Below are 18,440 nucleotides of genomic sequence, written 5' to 3' on the forward strand. Positions count from 1 at the left end.
AAAACCTGATTTCCCTGATATTCTCCCAACATATTCTCCAAACAGCATTCTAGTATTCAAGTCTGAGGCTGAAGCTATTTATACAAGAGGCTAAACAGTCTCATGTCCAACATAAAGAATTCCAGATACTGAGACTTTTTTCTATTCTAAACAACTAGAGGGACAAAGTGGTCATATTTTCTGACATTTCATCATTGCCCTGACATGATATGATCAGCAATCCCAGCAACTGAGTTCACTCTGATGATAAACCTCAGTTACCCTAGGAGGTGGTTTACTTTTTAAATACAAAATCTCTTTTGGAAGAAAAGTATTACTTTCCTTTCAGAATGTGAATACTTCAGAAGTATTTTAGGATTTGTCAATTCACCCGACACATGAAATGGCTTTTATTTGTCTGAACGCTCCCAGGATCACAACCTCTAATTGCTTTCTCTTCTTAACCTCAACGACCTTCTTCACGTACACACTGACCTTCAAAGAAACTGCTGATTTTGGCTTTTGCCTTCTGTTTAGACAGAAGGTGCAGGCTCTGCCTTACACTGGGAAGCAAGGGAAACAGCCAGAAAAAGCCCTTGAGGAGCAGTGTGAATTATTAACTCTTCCTTCACCAGACTGCTGGGCTAGGTAGCAACTGGATCTCTCTGAACGATGGATGGTAACATGTGACCAGATAACTAGTCCCTAAGAGAAGTGGTTACTGCATAGCTCATCCTTAAGAAAAGCCATGCTTGGGAAGCACTACGGATGAAAACCACTGAAAAGAAGAGTTCGCATCCAGTACAAACTTGCCTTCGACCCAGAGGACTTCATGGATCCCTTGGGCTTTAGGTCTTTATGTCGCAGGAGTGGGAAGGGAAGATAAGACGCTGGGCTCACAACCAAGTACAGGGAAGCCCTTTGTGTTATTCCTCCAGTCTTCCCAGCTCTGCCCCCAAACCCCTCCTCTGCTGCCCCCTGCCTTTCCCGACACATCAGTCAGCTGTCAACGCTGCTGTGAAATGGGAAACTGCAATGGTTCTCAGTCAGGTTTGCCTCGTAGCGGAAACCTTTAAGACAGCAGTTTGAAGGAACGACTGTGTCTAAATTTGGGAACGCCCTCCTCCATATTTTGAAAAAAGACTTGAAGCTGTCGCTTCTGCTTCCCAGCTGCTCGCCTGGGAAACTGAGGCCTCACGCGAACACAGCCGGCCCCCCAGCGGTTGCTGGGTCAGACCCTCTTCCAGACCTTCCTTTGAACCAGCATCCACTCCTCGGGGCCGAGGGCCCGGCCTGCGTACCTGAGCTTGGTGTTGATCTGCAGCGCTTTGGCCAGCATCTTTGCCCCCATGTCCCCCATGCCATTCCCACTGATGTCCACTGTGGTCAGGGAGGTGTTGCTTCCCAGGGCGTTGATGATGATGGTGACCTCGGTCTTGAGTTTCGAGTCAGCCAGGGACAAGGACTGCAGAGGCTGTGGAGGGAACACCAGGCAGCGCTCACACAGTGTTGTCAGAGCTGCTGCGGCTCGCTGGGACCCACTTCATGGAGAACCATCAGGGGAGGGACCCACCACACAAACACAAAGTGCCTCATTTGGAAACTTCTGGCCAAAAGACACTGATGAATGGGACCTGAAGGTTCTGGATCTTTGGAGTCAAACATGAAGAGCGTGTGTCTTAATGCTGAATATCAGCCACCTCTCTTCTAAGGGAAGCTGTGGCAGATGTGGCAGATGCCAGCTCTTTTGCAGTGGAGGATGGGAAGAAAGAAATAAAAATACTACACAAAAATGTCTGCGCTTCAGTATGGCAACACTATCCCTTGACCCATTTTATTTCTATGCAAGGTAAAATGACGTCTTAAAATACTAGTAGAGGAATACTAGTACTAAATTACTAGAAGTAGTAAATGCAAAATAAAACCCAGCCAAGATCAATAATAACTGACATTTATTGAACATTTAACCACTATTTAAGCTTTTTACATATATTTACTCATTTAATCCTCCCAGTAACCTAATACTTAAGTATTATTACATTAGGTATTGTTACCCCTACTTCTCAAGTAAGAAACGAAAAGGTTAAGTGATTCAACCAAGGTCACACAGAAAGTAGCTGAACAGGAACCGGACAGGCCGGTTGCAGATTTTGTGTTTTCAGCTCCTGCACAACATTGCCCCTGTTGGCTTATCCGAGATCTTTTTGATCCTCACTCTTAGCTTTGTCTTATAAGATCCAATCAAAAGACACACTTAAAATTAAAAAAAAAAAAAGTCAAGTGTGTGTGACCCTTTCATTACTGTAAGCTGTGTGGTGAACCCAAGCCAATCCACTCACTGTCTATTTAAACCAGAGACTGAAAGCCCTCTGCCTGGAGGCATGTTTTGTTTGGCCTACAGCGTATCTGACAAAAAAAAAAAAGAATGGGCTCCCTACTTACACCCAGCTCACACTTGTTTATGTCACCTTCCTAGCCCTGTGGGTATTTAAATTGCAATCCCTGATTTCAGCCATAACTGAATTAATGAGGTGGTGCGAATTCCAGGACTTAAGACAATATTGCTCTGAAAGTCAGAACTAAGACTTCTCCGGGGGATTTGGATGTCTTCTGGGTTGCCTGCGGTGGTCTACACTGGCCCAGCCATATTCAACAATTGTATATGCTAACTCCATAAGCAGTTCGGACATTACAGGGAGGTGGATGCTGGAAGCAGCTTCTAGGATCATCTATGACCAGGTTCCATGGTGGCCCGTGGGACTGGGGTTCTTGAGATGTGCCTAGGCGGTCTGTAGGACCCCCGCACAAATCGTGGGGTGTATTCGTGTCCACCTAACCACTGAACATGGACTTCTAATAGAACACCTGTTCCAGGCACATCTGCCAAAAGGCTCAGGAGGCAGAATGAGAGTGTTGACAGTTTCAAGACTCATATGTCCACAAACTGGTATTATGCATTTGGTTCTAGTTTTCCCGAGCGATTGTTCTTATTGTCCAAATTTGATGTTTTCTAAACGTAATACATCTATGGTAAAATCAAAAGGTAATATTATATATAAATTAGAATCAAATTTTTTAAGGTTAAATGGCATAGTAAGTGCCAAGTCAATTAAAACCTCAGCCCAAAAGCCTGCATAATCTTAGACTCAGGCAGGTTTAGGGAGGGAGCTTCAATTTTCTTAAGAGTCTACGTTCCAGTAGATAGAAAAAAAACTAAACGAAAAATGCTTCAGACTCCGGAAACTTCATGTTTTAAATGAAAACATAAGCAATGTTGCTTTAATAAAAAGCTGTAATCGCATCTCCCATCATTTCAATAAGCTCTATTCAATGCCTACAAAAATGACACATTACGGCTTCTTCCTAATACTGGAAAACTGCCAAGTCTCCAAGCTGGAGAGCACCAATTCCAGTACTATATTCAAACCCTAATACACCCCAGTTAACACTTAAAAGTAATAGGCAGAGCCATTAATGCGAACAGAACAGCCGGAATTGCATGCATATTTATAAGGTCATCCCTTCTTGATTTACTGCACTTCCAGGAAACATTACTATTTGAAATCTTACTATTCCTGTTCATAGCTGAACATGCCTAATCTGACAATCTGTCTCCTTGCTACAGGGACTCCAAGGACAAACACATACTGTTGTATTGTTCACAACACAGGTTTGTATGTAATACTTCAGAACAAGAGTCCCTGTCATCTTGGCCCTTCAATGTTACCATCCCTCGACTCTGGGAGCAGCAGCCTGACAACCACTGTCTAGAGTTGAAGGCGACACTGAAGCCCGTGCGTCTAGGTTGTCCAAGTGAACGTACTGTGCAATATCGGAAGATTCCACACGCTGTCTAAGAATAAGCTCTACAGACACAAGGTCAGAATGTAAAAAGCAAAGAGTTTACTTTTTATATGTAAAAACCTTTAAAAACATAAAACCAAAAAATGAGCCCAATGGTGCCAGTTATGGGTGGAATTTTTATAGTCACAAGACTGAACTCCTAATCATTTTAAATAGTTTTGCACATTACTGATTCAGAAGTAGAAAAAAAATAAAAAGAAGGTAATTACTTATTGAAAAAGCCACCTACTTTTCTGTGACATGAACATAAAAGGCTTTTCACTGTACATTATTAGTGGCAACTTTTCAAATTTGTAACAGAGTTCACATTTTTGTAGCAAACTTTACCGTCTGCGAATATGTTTTTCGGTGTACTTTAAATATCAAGATTATCTTTGAGTAAGAGACTTTGAAAATTATAGGAACAGAGTTTGAAGACCCTTGTGTAATAAGCAAAACATGAAATTGAGAAATATATTTTTCATAACATATAAATTTTCCTAAAATATGTGCTAAGGAACAAATATTTGGGAATGATTATTAAATATGATTCTGCAATACTGGCTTCCCCAACCTTTTAAAACTGGGCCAATACTAGGAAATCAAAATCTCAAATACAGCAGGGTGGTATAAAGTCAAATTAAATATGTAAAACAAACTGCATGAATTCTGAAAAGTATAAATTACATTCTAATTATGCCTCTAACTTTAATAACCCAGTATAAGAGTAACAAAATATGGGGTTTATTAGCAAATGAGGACAAAAAGAAGTGTCTGAATTCATTAAATAATAATGAGTTTCATTTCTAGTCCACAGGTTGGAAATTATATCCACACAATGAAGAGGCAGGACAACAGAATTTTCTCCTGCCCTCCAGATCAGAGCTCCACAAAGAGATGTGGGCAAGGGTAAGCAAGGAAAAGTACCAGTCTCCATCTCTCCTGACCGCATGGCTTCCTCCAAAAATTTAGCTTACAGTTATAGTAGAATTTGCTATAACCCTATATGAATTCAAAATGGGAAATGATACTTTTTTTTTAATGATTTTTTTTTGATGTGGACCATTTTTAAAGTCTTTACTGAATATGTTACAATAGTGCTTCTGTTTTATGTCTTGGTTTTTTGGTCGCGAGGCATGTGGTATCCTAGTTCCCCCACCAGGGATTGAACCTGCACCCCCTGCAATGGAAGGCAATGTCTTAACCACTGGACCGCCAGGGAAGTCCCGAAATGATACTTTTTTAAAATGTGACATATCTCACATGATTAATACAGGAAATCACTCTTATGACCTACAAAAGTAGCTACCACCAAACATGAATAATATGAATCTTCATTATACAAATTGATTTGGATGTTAGGAACCACAAAAGCTCTTTGGTGGCTGAATAGGACTAAGATAGGAAAGGGACAAAATCTTAAAGAGCATCAGTAAAATATAAGATGTGATGCACCAGGTTTCCATGAAAGGAATTAATGGTAGAGCGCTTCTCACTTTGTCCATAAAATATCTTCCTTTATCCTAATGCACTTCTAAGGGCAGCTAAATAGGATACTATTTGAAATTAAATTTCTTTACCCTGAACCGAGTCTTAGCCAGGAACAACTAAAGGGAATAAAAATATAAGAAGGATTATTAGAGCTCTAGACACAATTTAAGATGGGGGATAACTTTCTTAGTCTCTTGTAATTCTGCATAATTACTAGATGAAATGCAAATTAGCAACATCATGTTTCTCAGCATGACAGAAGGTTATAAAGTCAACTAGAGAGTAAAAATTCACACTTGCAGATTACTGTATTAGCTGAAGCTAGGAAGTAGTAAGGCTTGTTAAAAGATGGGCTTAGGAGTCAATGTATACATCTTTTCATCTATTAGTTACAATCTTCCTTTAATAAGTGATAAGCTGAATAAAGTGAAGAGTAGGTAAATTTTAAGTACACTCTAAAACTGTACTAAAGCATAAATATTTATTGCACTTAAAAACAATAACAATAGAAAATGTATACAGTGATAAAATTATCTGAAAGCATATCTGCATTAACCCAGCAGACATAATTAGTAAGAACAGCAACAAACGGCAGATTTTAGGCAAGAGTGTTAAAAATAATACTCACTGATTCTTCATCTTGAATCATCTGTACTAAGTTGTCCAACACAGGTGTCAGATTTCTAAAGAGATTTTAAAGATGTGGACAGTGGAATCAAATCAAAAGCTTTCAGGAGGCTGGTTATTTTCATCATTGTCATAAAAAAAAATGCAAAACTCTTACTTGGATTTCATATTATTAAAATTTTTGCCTAACGCCAGGTGTTGTATGGATCTGTTTTTACTGAGCCACACTATTAAGGTAGATAGGTCAGATTCTAAACCTGGAAAGAATCAGAGTAAATGGAGAATCAACACACATGTGGATAAGTAAATTCTCAGGTGCAGCACAATTAAACAAAGGTACAAGGCAGTGGATGACTTTCTGTACTGTCCTGAGAGCCCTGAGATGCTAATCTTTTTTCCCCCAACCCCCGCCAAAGGAACTTTTTGTCCTCTTTTTATGTCCTCTTATTTCACAGGGATAAACTCATTCTCCACAAAGACTTACCTAAATCTCTTATGCAATCAGTGGCTAAATAAAAGTCAACAAGGAATGGGGAGGTATGACAGCAGAAAATTTCATCTCTCCCCATCCCTTTGTGAAGGAAGATTCTGACATACTGCTCACTGGGAAGTAACTGCAGTTAAAGTTGTCTATGCAAATTCATACTGCATTCTTGTCTATGCAAGTTCATATGCACATGCTACTATAACCAGTAGAAATAAAGCTAATGAAACAAGTTTCTGAATAAATAAACAAGACCTCAATTTTATTACCACTAAGCATGCAAAGGGTTGGACTCAGATCTTTATCAATGTATTGATGATAACTTTTTTTTTTCTTGGTCTGAATTGTTTTACTGCATAGACTTTTCATTTTTGGCCATGGAAAAATCTTAGTAAGACTTTGGCACAGAATTATTCCATAAATAAACTCTGTTAAATTAAAAGGTCCTCTAGTCAAGAAGTGAAATAACAATTTTATTAAGGTGTCATCTAGATTGGGCTAGAAGATTATTTTCCCTTTACCAACTTGCTTCAAATAACATTTCTATGTCTTTTCTTCTCTGATTTCTGACTTACCATTATCGGAGATGTCTAGGCTGGTGATGTTGTGGATTTCGGCGATGCAGCCTTCTAATACCTGTGCACCTCCAGATCTCAGCTAGAGAAACACAAACCAAACAGGTAAAGGGGTCACTGGAGGGGTAAAGCCAAAAAAATGAAAAATCGGAGATATAGTCTCAAACTTAGCACCAAAGAAAAAGTGAAAACTTATCAACTCCAAAAAGGCTATCATCAGTGTAAAGAGCTAATCACTAGTCATTATATGGTTTCCCATCTCACATAAGTCTGAAAATCATTAGAAAAAGAAACAGAAGACAGAGGCCACCCCGCATCACCACTGCCAAGACGGTCTCCGTCAACTCACAAGAATTTTCTTCATTTCTGACTTTTGGAAAGCTAACAAATCCCTTTTATACATTAGATACGGCTACTATTTTATTTGATTATTACAGATTTCAAGGTATAACTCTCCACCATGTAGCAGCAAAACAACCAAAGGGGACAGTAAAGACCTATAAAATCCTTTTCATCTTTTCCCATAAAACCAAAAGCATATTTTACAGAGGTCAGAGTATTATTGTTTTCCGTGCAGCAACTATCTGAGTTCCTACTCTGTGTAAAACACTGTGCAGGATGCAGTTTCCCAAGCTGTGGCCCTTTGTTCAGTAAACTTACGATCTAATAAGGGAAAAGAAACTCATTTACTGGGAACCTACTATGTGCCAAGAAACATGGTAGTTTCTCTATTCACTTAAGAAAATTAAAATTTATGTAAAAATTCTATACCAAATTGATAACACTTTCTACTTGTTCAAGTTTTGATGTAAAAATTTAAAGAATCCTTATTTCACTATTTTAGATGAAATATGTCTGTGGTACTCTGGACCAAACCCTGCCAATTTCCCTGGCTGCTTACATGTTAAGCAGAATTTTGCACAGATCTTTGGAATTGCTTTATTCAGGAGTATTTCAGCTGGGTGTTTAAATTCAGTCCTTTCTACTTTTTCAGGTAACAGTAGATCACGGTGAGGTGCCTGATGTGAACTCTGACGGGGTGTGTCACACAGAGGCAGACCTCCCCAGGAGGCTGGTCTACACACTTCAGGGAAACCAAGGCCAACCAACTCCACAGCTGCAGGGCTACGAATCCAGTGTGTGGAGCTACGGCCATTTTTATTATATTTTTGCCAAAGTACTGGTTTATGATTGGTTGTAAATTAAAAAACAACACCCAGGTTCTTCACAAATAGATTTGAGAAACACTGTTCCAGGTCACAGTTTGTTAATATTTGAAGAAGTGAATGTTATATGTAGACTATGTCAACATTAAAGCAGGAAATAATTTAGGCAAACACTTCCAAGGAACATAATTTGATCTTCAGAGCATGAAAAAAATTATGCTTTTGAGAAGACAAACATAAGTTTTTACAATTTCATTATTTGCTGTTAGTGATTTCTCTGTTGAGAAGTCAAATTTCTACAACAAAATCTCTACTTATTATAATGTATAGTAAAAATATTCCATTTGCAAAAATGGAAAATAAAAGTGAGATTTCAGTGCTCAATTCTGTTTATTTTATAAATACTCCTGACTGATATTTGTAGCATAATACTAACATTTTCCAATACTAAAAAATGTCATCATACCCTAATTTATTAATTCATAAAGTACTTACACAATGGCCAAGCTAAGGAAAGCCCAAGGAGAAAAAACAAAAAATGTTAAGTAAGCAGAATAAGAACAGAGAAATAGAAGTCTCTATCAACACACGATGTAAAAAAGCAGAGTCAGAAAAAACACTTCAACTAAAATAAATTCCCAAAACTAAAATCCAAAACTTAAATAAGAAAATAACTGACCTTCAGTCACAAGAACATTCGATTGAACTCACAGGTTATTAGATGCCTAAAATTCCCCCAAAGCTTAAGGCTTTCCCAAAACAGTAAAAGCTTTTCCATTACTGTAAATGAAAATCCTTTTAAATAAATTTGCATAATTAGAGGCTGTGTCTGCATGTAAAACTGGTTTTAAATTACCCTCATTTGGATCCCACACACTAGCATTATTTAAAAAGAAAGCAAGATCAAAGAGGAGTAAATGTGACTGAATCACTCAATACTTTTTGAAATGTTAAAAATAAAATCACATTTCTTTCAAGAGAGAAGTGTGGTCTCACTCAAGGAAGGTGGAATATTTCAGCTGTTACTCATAGTTCTAAGTGAATAGTTCTATCTAATACAAAAACATCCATAATGGGTACAGAAACAAGGAAAACTAAAATCTAGAGAACTTTTAATAATTCATTTTCCTTCCTCAAGAGCACTTGCCATTTAAAAAGAGGTAGCAAATATTACAGGTTTATATATAAAATAACCTCCCTATTTATCACTTGTCCTCTATAGGGGTTCCATTTTCAATGAAAAAATAATTTCTATCCTGGGAAATTTTCTCACATGAAACTGTGAATATTGTAAGATTCTCCAAGAACAGAAAATAGTTTGACATGATCCAGTTCAATATATCCTCGCTAGCAGGGTTTGATGCCAAAAGGTAATTTAGAACCCAAGAAAGATATATAATACAATTGACCCTTGAACAACTCTGGGGTGAGGGGAGTTGGGGGGGCCAACCCTCCACACAATCAGAAATCCAAGTATAACTTTACAGTTGGCCCTCAGTATCCGTGGTTCCTTCCCCACGTGTAGATTCAACCAACCACGATATAGTACTATAGGAGGTATTTAGCGAAACAAAATCCACGTATAAGTGGACCCATGCAGTTCAAACCCGTGTTGTTCAAGGGTCAACTGTATATACACTGTCATTTCCAAGAGAATGGAAATACTTGCATTTCCAAATAGTTGCATGCATTATATTGCTTATGTCCATCCTGTGGTGAAACATTTTCCATTTTGCATTCCATACCCAGCCTAAGAGGAAAGTGATAGCAAGGGGTACAGCAATGATGGCGCTCGACACACACAAGCAAACCCGCCTTCTCACCTCAAAGCTGGCTGAATGACTATCAAATTGAATGGAGTTGTCTGAAAAGTTACTAGTGACTTGTTGCAATGTCCTACTTGTTACAAATTTTAACATCTGATGCTCTTTTTTCTACTCATCATCAAAGCACATTGCAATGAATATGGCATAATGTGCAGGAAAATTTCTCCTTAAAAGAACCAACTCCCACATCCAGACTGCAACAAATCCTCAGTTGTGGCTAGCCTTTACGTCTTCTCTGAAGTATCAGAGATTTTCCTCTCTCACTTGGAAGGAGATTAAGCTTGAAGAATTCAGTCCCAGCACTGACTTATTCTTCCCTTGAAGTATGACTATGAAGTAATAAGATTTTTAAACACACGCCAGGATGTATACACCCATTGCCTCCTTTCAGGCAAAGGGGTACATGGGGAGAATGCATATGAATGTCAACATCACTATCACTATATATAAAAGAGTTTTGAAACTCTTGTTTTGGAACTAACCTTGAGGACAAGGGAACACACACATTTCTCTGAACATCTGCACAGATGCTAAGTCCTTACGCTTTGAGAGTGAGTTGGGATCAGCCACAGGCCGTTCAGAGCCTGGCCGTAGAGGGTAATGCTGTTTTGTGTCCAAAACCAAGTGTGCCTATAAATTGATGAGACTAATTATTCTTGAGAGATTTAAAACAGCTTTGAAGGTGATTTTTTTTTTAATGGTCTAATAAAGATAGTTACCCTAGGCTTGGCATTGTGCCAAATACTATCTCAGCAAACTACTACAGTCAGCCCTCCGCAAAATTTCAGTCCTAGCTTGGTTGAATCCACAGACGCAAAACCTGCAGATATGGAAGCCAACTGTATTTATTGTACTCCACTATTTTACATGGGGGACTTGAGCATCTGTGCATTTTGATATCTGTGGGAGCTCCCCAAACCCATCCCCAGAGGATACTGAGGGATGACTGTATAATCCCCATTCCACAGGTGAAAAATGAGGGCTAAAAGAAGGGAACCTTTTGGATTCCAAAGTGCCCACCCTTTGTTTGCTATGACAATCTCTTGCCGTCCATGACTACTTTTTCTTATTCTTCTCAAAGAAAACCTTTCTGGTACTAAAAGACCGAGAAAATGAAATGATAACATAATTAATGTGAAACAGGTAAGTTTTTTCTCTAAGTACAGAAGTTATCTGTAAATGAAAGGTTAATTTCAGTACTGACTAGCTGAGCCCTCACAGAGCAAAAGATTACAGCCCCAAATTCTGGATTGAAGTTTCTAAATAACAAGGATGTTTGTGTTGTAGGAAAGCAACTCCATAATTTATAAATATCTGCATGACACTTTTTTTTTTAATAGCATGAAGTGTAAATCTCTCTCATTCAAACTGATGAATGTGAAATGCCTCTTTCAGGGCAGTACTGAAGGATAATGCACCAAGAAAGGTAAACGTGAAGAGTAAAGGAACCAGTAAATGGTAAAAACAAAATAATTTGCTTAAGGAAAGTTATTCTAAGTTTCCTGTCTAGACACTTTTAATTCCTGTTTCAAGGTTACATTCTCTCTCCTCCAAATAAACTCGACCACGATTTTAGATGATGGTCGTTTACTTTCTATGACACCCATATAAACCTAATTTTAAAGTTAATAAGTGGAGAGCAGCTGTTTTATAATAAAATAAGTGATCTATTTATAAATATGAAAAAAAATTTCATGGTATTTCACATTTGTTCTTTGCTTCCATGGTTTGGGTAGACTATTGTACTTAGAGGCATTTGTAGGGGGCACTGAACTCATACAGTGCCCACATCTGAAACTCCCCAGTATTATACAACAGACATTTGACATTTTAGGTCTGTCAGTCCCTCATCTTGAGTAAGCCACCCCTGTAGAAATGACTTCCCGAGATGATTATGGCATCAGGGTGAAGCTTCTTTCCCCCCAACCCACCACAGGTGGGGCATTTATCTGATCATCAGTTTCTTTTTATTCATCATGAAGTGATGAATTCTTCCATGGTTATGACTGGCATGATAAGAGTAAAGAAGACTGTCTACTGTGGCTAAATAGAGAATGAACAGAAAAAAATTCACATATGCATAATTTTAAACTTCCAAGTTAGTGAAAGCTTTTTTCCAAGAGCATTACATAAGTTCTGAAGCAATGAATGATTTAAGGAGTAGTAGTTAATACTCTAAGTGCCAAGCATTCTAAACAGAAAATATTGTAACTTCTAGTACCTTTACAGGAAAGAGGTTTACTGTATCATGGAGATGAGCAAAGAGAAACCTAGTTAAATTTGGACATCTAGCTTTAAGAAGAAAAATGTCACAAGACACCTTAATTTACAAAAATAATTTTGTGTTTCATTAATTTTTATGAACAGCAACACAATGTGTGACTTTATAAACGTGGTCACCAGTACTGTGATTCAAGCTGTAAGATGGTGGAACAACATGGCACTAAGGTAGTATTAAGGGGTCCCCATCTCAGCAGTATCATTTTATCATATAATTCATAAATGAATGGCCAAAATGAAGATGGAATTATCATCACAATAATGGTCAATCCTACCATCAGAATTTGATCTGGATTCCTGCTTTATTAAGAAAAATTATAAAGGAAAAAGTCTACTAGCCATTTGATGGATCCATATGAAACTGCCAATAGTCTGCCATTTTTTTCTTCCATTTGTGTAAAATATTTTTTTTAACATCTTTATTGGAGTATAATTGCTTTACAATGGTGTGTTAGTTTCTGCTTTATAACAAAGTGAATCAGCTATACATATACATATATCCCCATATCCCCTCCCTCTTGCGTCTCCCTCCCACCCTCCCTATCCCACCCCTCTAGGTGGACACAAAGCACCGAGCTGACCTCCCTGTGCTATGTGGCTACTTCCCACTAGCTATCTATTTTACATCTGGTAGTGTATATATGTCCATGCCACTCTCTCACTTCGTCCCAGCTTACCCTTCCCCCTTCCTGTGTCCTCAAGTCCATTCTCTACGTCTGCATCTTTATTCCTGTCCTGCCCCTAGATTCTTCAGAACCATTTTTTCTTTTTTTAAGATTCCATATATATGTGTTAGCATATGGTATTTGTTTTTCTCTTTCTGACTTCTTCACTCTCTATAACAGACTCTAGGTCCATCCACCTCATTACAAATAACTCAATTTCGTTTCATTTTATGGCTGTGTAATATTCCACTGTATATATGTGCCACATCTTCTTTATCCATTCATCTGTTGATGGACACTTAGGTTGCTTCCATCTCCTGGCTATTGTAAATAGAGCTGCAATGAACATTGTGGTACATGACTCTTTTTGAATTATTGTTTTCTCAGGGTATATGCCCAGTAGTGGGATTGCTGGGTCGTATGGTAGTTCTATATTTAGTTTTTTAAGGAACCTCCATACTGTTCTCCATAGTTGTCTGCCATTTTTGACCCACAAAAATGTTAGTTTTATATGGTTCACCAAATATAACTGTCTCTGAAAGTTATTCTGAATAGGATCACAAAGGAGTTTAAAAAACAAGCTGTGTGACAATCTAACACAGTGTTCTTTGGGCATATGGTACCTATCAACTTATTTGAGAAGAAAATGTCTAATTGTATAATATTCTAATAATTACTAGTATTAACAACAATCAGGAGAGCATACTTTGATTATGACTCTGCCATTAGTGAGCTGGATTATTTCAGCTTCTTTAGACCTCAGTTTCCTCATCAATAAGCATGAGAATCAGATGATCACTTATGTCCATTCCAGTTTTGATTACAGAATTAAATGAATGATGTTATATTGGTAGCAATCACGATCTTTAATCAGGATAGTAAAGCATATGGTTACTGCTAATTCAGTATTTTGATCTAACAGAGCAATCAAGGTTATACCAACTTGCTTTTTTAAGAGAATAACCCTTTCTGTCCTCATTCGTCTTACGCCTTCCCTCATAAGGAATTTTTATTATTGGCATGCCCTTAATATTAAGTGCTGGTAAACAAATAATTAATTCATATTACCAGAGCTAGTTTCTGTTTTATGGTCTGTCTTTATAAATGAAAGAGCATTAATTTGCACATGAAAATTTCACAATGCCAGGTTAGGTTTTTAGGATTTTCCCTTTCCTCCACTCCCCCCAACAAACAAAAAGGCTAGTAAATCACACACAGTTGGCGTTCACCCCAGCTCAAAATTAATAAAAAATCCTGCACTAACAATTTATATGGCTGATTTCAGACTTGTCAGTTTCTAGAATTTTCCGAGAGGTAAAGCATTAATCTTCATTATTTAGTGTTGGCTTAGTGCTCAGCATTTTGTTAGTGGCTAAAGGAAACACAAAGCAAAGTAAGACACAAATACTGCCTTCCATAAAGTCACAACCCAGCTGGGAAAGCATACAGGAGCCAATTTAATAATTGTGCAAGGCACTACATGGTTCACTGTCCAAATGTATGTCACCGTCATTAAGTACTAGACAATTAGAAAAAAACAAGACCACAAAGTACTGAAGCAGTCAGGGAAGAAACGTACAGACAGACAAGCAACAATAGTGAACAACCTTTATAGGTACTGGACGTTCTAAGCATCACATTTCAAAGAAGAGCTCTTTTAAACCTAATAACAACCTACTAGGAGAGGCACTAATGTTGTTTCCTTTTCACAGATGCAGCAATTGAGATGTAATGCTATCAAGTAATTCACCCAGGATCGCATAGCTAGTCATGGCCAAACTCAGATCAAACAGTAGGAATCTGATGCAGGTACAGAGGAGACAGGACCTGAACGAGATCCTCAAAGAGAGGGAGGCCTTGGGGAAAAAGAGGGACATGGCAGGAGTGTTCTGGAAAGAGAGAAGAGTGGGCATAAAGGCCCAAGAATAGGAATGAATAAACTCCCACCTCCAGCCCTGAGAAAATGCACCAAGTTTGACATGGTGGGTAAAGTCAGGCTCTGAAGAGGCTGGATAGTTTGTACCCGGGTATTTTCTTACTAATCTCCACACAAACTAAAAGTTTCAAGATAGCGAAAAAGTTCAGGTACCCTCTAAAATGTAGAAGCTTTTAGTCTCAATTCTTCTGTGTGTACTTTGATAGAAACTGCTTGTAGTTACTATAATTTTGAGAAGCATCTTAATTTTCCTGTTTTAAAATGAAGATATTAAAAAGCAAAATTAATGACAAAGATCTTCCCTTTCACACTCTCCAAATCCAAGTTAGGCTGTACACATCTGGCCCCTGCAAGGAAGGCTGTATGGTACAATTTTCCTGATGGTAAAGCTAGTTTAAGGCTTGATATCTCCAAGTTTCACCATAAAATACTTAAGCAACTGGCATGAAGAAGGGGAGAAAAAGAAAAGTCATTAAAAGCACATTTGACTGCTTTCTGAATGGTGTTCCATGGCTGTTTGTAGATTACACTCACAATATACAAACATCAGAAATTTCTATAAAGCGTGGTATTCTGCTTGTTGTATACCGTCTGGAATCACAGTATCACACTGTTTCCAGCAAAAAGACAAAGCAATTTTCAGGCTATTATCTATCCTAGTGCATCATCTAAAGGTGTTCTTACCTCACAGTTGCTGAGATCAAGAGAAACTCTCTTCAAGTTATGATTACAAGCCAGGCCCAATAACAGCGCTCTGAGGGGAGGAAACACACACACTTTAGATAAAAATTCCATTTGTTGCTCTAAAAATGTGTAAGCACACTGAACAAAACCCAGAGAAAGAAGAAGGCCTTTTCTGAATCATAGGTCAAGCACCAAGCAGCATTTCACTTTTTAAAATGCCAAATGCGTTTCCGCCCACCAAGAGTAGTGACAAAAATGACAGGGAAACATTCTTCTGTTTGACACGGAGCAGGTCCCTCATAAATGCGAAACCCGACAGGGTTGCTATTCCTAAGGAAATAAACCAACAGTGCTCCTAATTGCACACTGAAATTAAATTGCGTTCATCACAGATAAACTGCCCCCTGCATCTGCTTGAGAACACCTTTAATAATGTTTAGAATATTATTAGGCAATTGTTATTAGAATAGCAAAGTAAAGCTAGTTTTCCCTAAGGGTTATGTTAATGGGGGAAGGCAGGCTCTAGAGTATTCCAGGATGTGAAATCATATCTAGATGAGTTTGTTAAAGGACTTACAGAGGTGGGATGGGTAAGGGTGTGACAGCATGGAAGATAAGGTACTAGTCTTCAGTTTGAGTGCAGGATCCTGCCTGTCTATCCAACTACTTGCTGGTCACAGGATAAACACCATCACCACTCTGCAAAGGATTTTTCTTATCTGCTTATGGAGGAGACTGGACTCATCACATGGATCTCATATGTAAGAGAATGAATTGACTCCACTTTTACAAGTCAGTCCTGTAAAATCCAACACCACTGAACAGGCTTGAAACAAAAACTTCATACATGCACCCATATCCATTAATTACACCGAAAGGAATAGAGACCCTCAACTAGGCCCTGTGAGGAGTACAAAGATGAGCATGAGAGGGTTGCCAATCTCAGGCAAAGGAAACAAATATGTTTCCTTTGCAATAACCATAATGCAAGGCAGACAGTTGTAAATACTAGAGAGCAGAACCAAGGCAACTGCCACCTGGGGGTGACTACCTGTTCTCAATGTTCCCAGGAAAGGCACCTCTACTAGCAGACTCCAAAAATACCCCAGGGGAAGGGGGAGGTGGGAAAGTAGGGAATTACTTCATGCCAAAGTCTCTGAGACTTTCCCCCATCCAGTGATTCTCTGGTCTCATCCACTGAGAGAGAATCCCCGAGGTGGGCAGAGCGCAAGAACTTGGCTGCTCCCAGCTGCGAAAACGACCCGTGTGGGTAAGAAGGTCGAGGGGACTGCGTGTCTCTTCATTCCTTTAATCCAGTTCACTGTCCCCTCTTCTAAAGCACTATCCTATGAAAAAGGCTGGGCATGTCTCATCTGTGTGTGTGCCTCTGTTCAATTAATTATTCAAGCGTTTCTCTGTTCCTAAAAAGTGCCTTTTCGCCCTTTCTTTCTTGGGGGCAGTATTGAGCTACTGAAAGCTATTGGTACTAAGAACCAAAAGGCCTGTCCTCAGGTCCTGATTCTGTTACTGAGCACTGGGTAGCCTGAAGGACATCACTTTTCCTCTCTGTGTCTCAGGTTCTCATCAGCAAAATGGGAGAGTCGGGACATTACCAAAGAGGTCCCTACATTTCTAAGTTTTAAGTTTCTAGGACTTAGCCACATATTTTCACATTGTATTTGTATAATGCTTAGATGGAGGGAAAACTCTTCCTACTTTTCTGACGTGTAGGTTAAGGACAAGGAAATAAATGGTGCCCTTTAAGATACTTAACTATAGAAGGCCAATGATTAAGAGGTAACGACTCATGAGACAAATATAAATAACCCACAGAAACTGTCCCTAGTAAAACAAAACAGAACAACTACAACAAAACATCGCAGGCTCTGGGGGAAAACTCTATCACAAGGTGTGTTGTTTATTTTAACCCAGTGTGAACTGCCTTCGCAGTGTGATTCTCTTGGTCCTCAATCATTAGCGCCAAACTGACTAACAGAAGAATTTGTATTTCATTTCCACGGCTCTGGCAGCGTCACCATGTTCTTACAAAGCCCCGAAATACTTTAACGTGGACAGAAAAGAGCCTCCAAGGAAAAACACAACTATGAAATAAGCAATTACATCAAAAGAAGTTGCATATCTTTAGCTTACTCTCTTATGGCTACTGATCTCCCTTTAAGAAATGAGGGCCTCCCTCTGCCCCTCTTGGTGCTTGGGGATACAATGTGGGCTTAGGAACAGGACTGAGCCAGTGTCCGCTGGCTGACAGCAGTGGACTCTGCAATGTACCTCCCAGAGCCCCCTCAGCTGTCGGTCTCGTTGGGGGCTGCCTCAGCCCAAGACAAGTGCCTCGCCCAAGTTCACACCTGATTCTGGGGCAGCCTGTATCCAAGGACTGATCAACACAGGGGTATAAAGGCCCAGCCTCCTCGCCCCAGCTCAGGGACATTCCAGCAACAAAGCTTCCATCGGGTTGGCTGAGGTCTTCACTGTGACAGCCCCAGTTCAACTTGCCCTCTGTCCCATCCTGCTTTCTTCCTGCTCCCCCTCCAGAGATGGGATTCCAAGAGCACTTCCTAATAAACATCCTACATGCTAATCTCCATCTCTAACTTGGCTTCCCAGAAAACCCAATCTGCGATGGCAGTGAGTTTTCACAAATTACTTAGCTTCTCTGAGCTTCAATTTCCTCAGCTGTAAAATAGGGATAATGATACCTTCCCACGGCTGTTGTCAACACTGCAGGTGACAGTTTGTGGGTAAGTACCCAGTTGTGTGTCCAAGCACTTAGGGCAGTGCTTGGCAAGTTCCCTTCCATCTTCACCCCCTCACAGGCAAACCCAAGCACCTCAGTTTTGTTATATCTTTTCAAATTATAGTATCA

General features: G+C 39.1%; 1 protein-coding gene across 3 annotated transcripts in view; it reads right to left on the minus strand.

Moving 5' to 3' along the window:
* CARMIL1 (capping protein regulator and myosin 1 linker 1) overlaps window positions 1-18,440 on the minus strand; it is a 320,425-nt gene that overhangs the window by 99,253 nt on the left and 202,732 nt on the right. For all 3 annotated transcript variants that reach the window (XM_068559097.1, XM_068559096.1, XM_068559098.1), the window contains exons 17-21: window positions 15,557-15,626; window positions 7,000-7,081; window positions 6,098-6,197; window positions 5,942-5,996; window positions 1,281-1,453 (exon numbers count right to left, since the gene is read on the minus strand). In XM_068559097.1, the coding sequence (XP_068415198.1) occupies window positions 1,281-1,453; window positions 5,942-5,996; window positions 6,098-6,197; window positions 7,000-7,081; window positions 15,557-15,626 (480 nt within the window). The remainder of the gene's footprint in view (window positions 1-1,280; window positions 1,454-5,941; window positions 5,997-6,097; window positions 6,198-6,999; window positions 7,082-15,556; window positions 15,627-18,440) is intronic.

Source organism: Eschrichtius robustus, chromosome 12, assembly GCF_028021215.1.
Source record: "Eschrichtius robustus isolate mEscRob2 chromosome 12, mEscRob2.pri, whole genome shotgun sequence".
Classification (NCBI taxonomy): Eukaryota; Metazoa; Chordata; class Mammalia; order Artiodactyla; family Eschrichtiidae; genus Eschrichtius; species Eschrichtius robustus.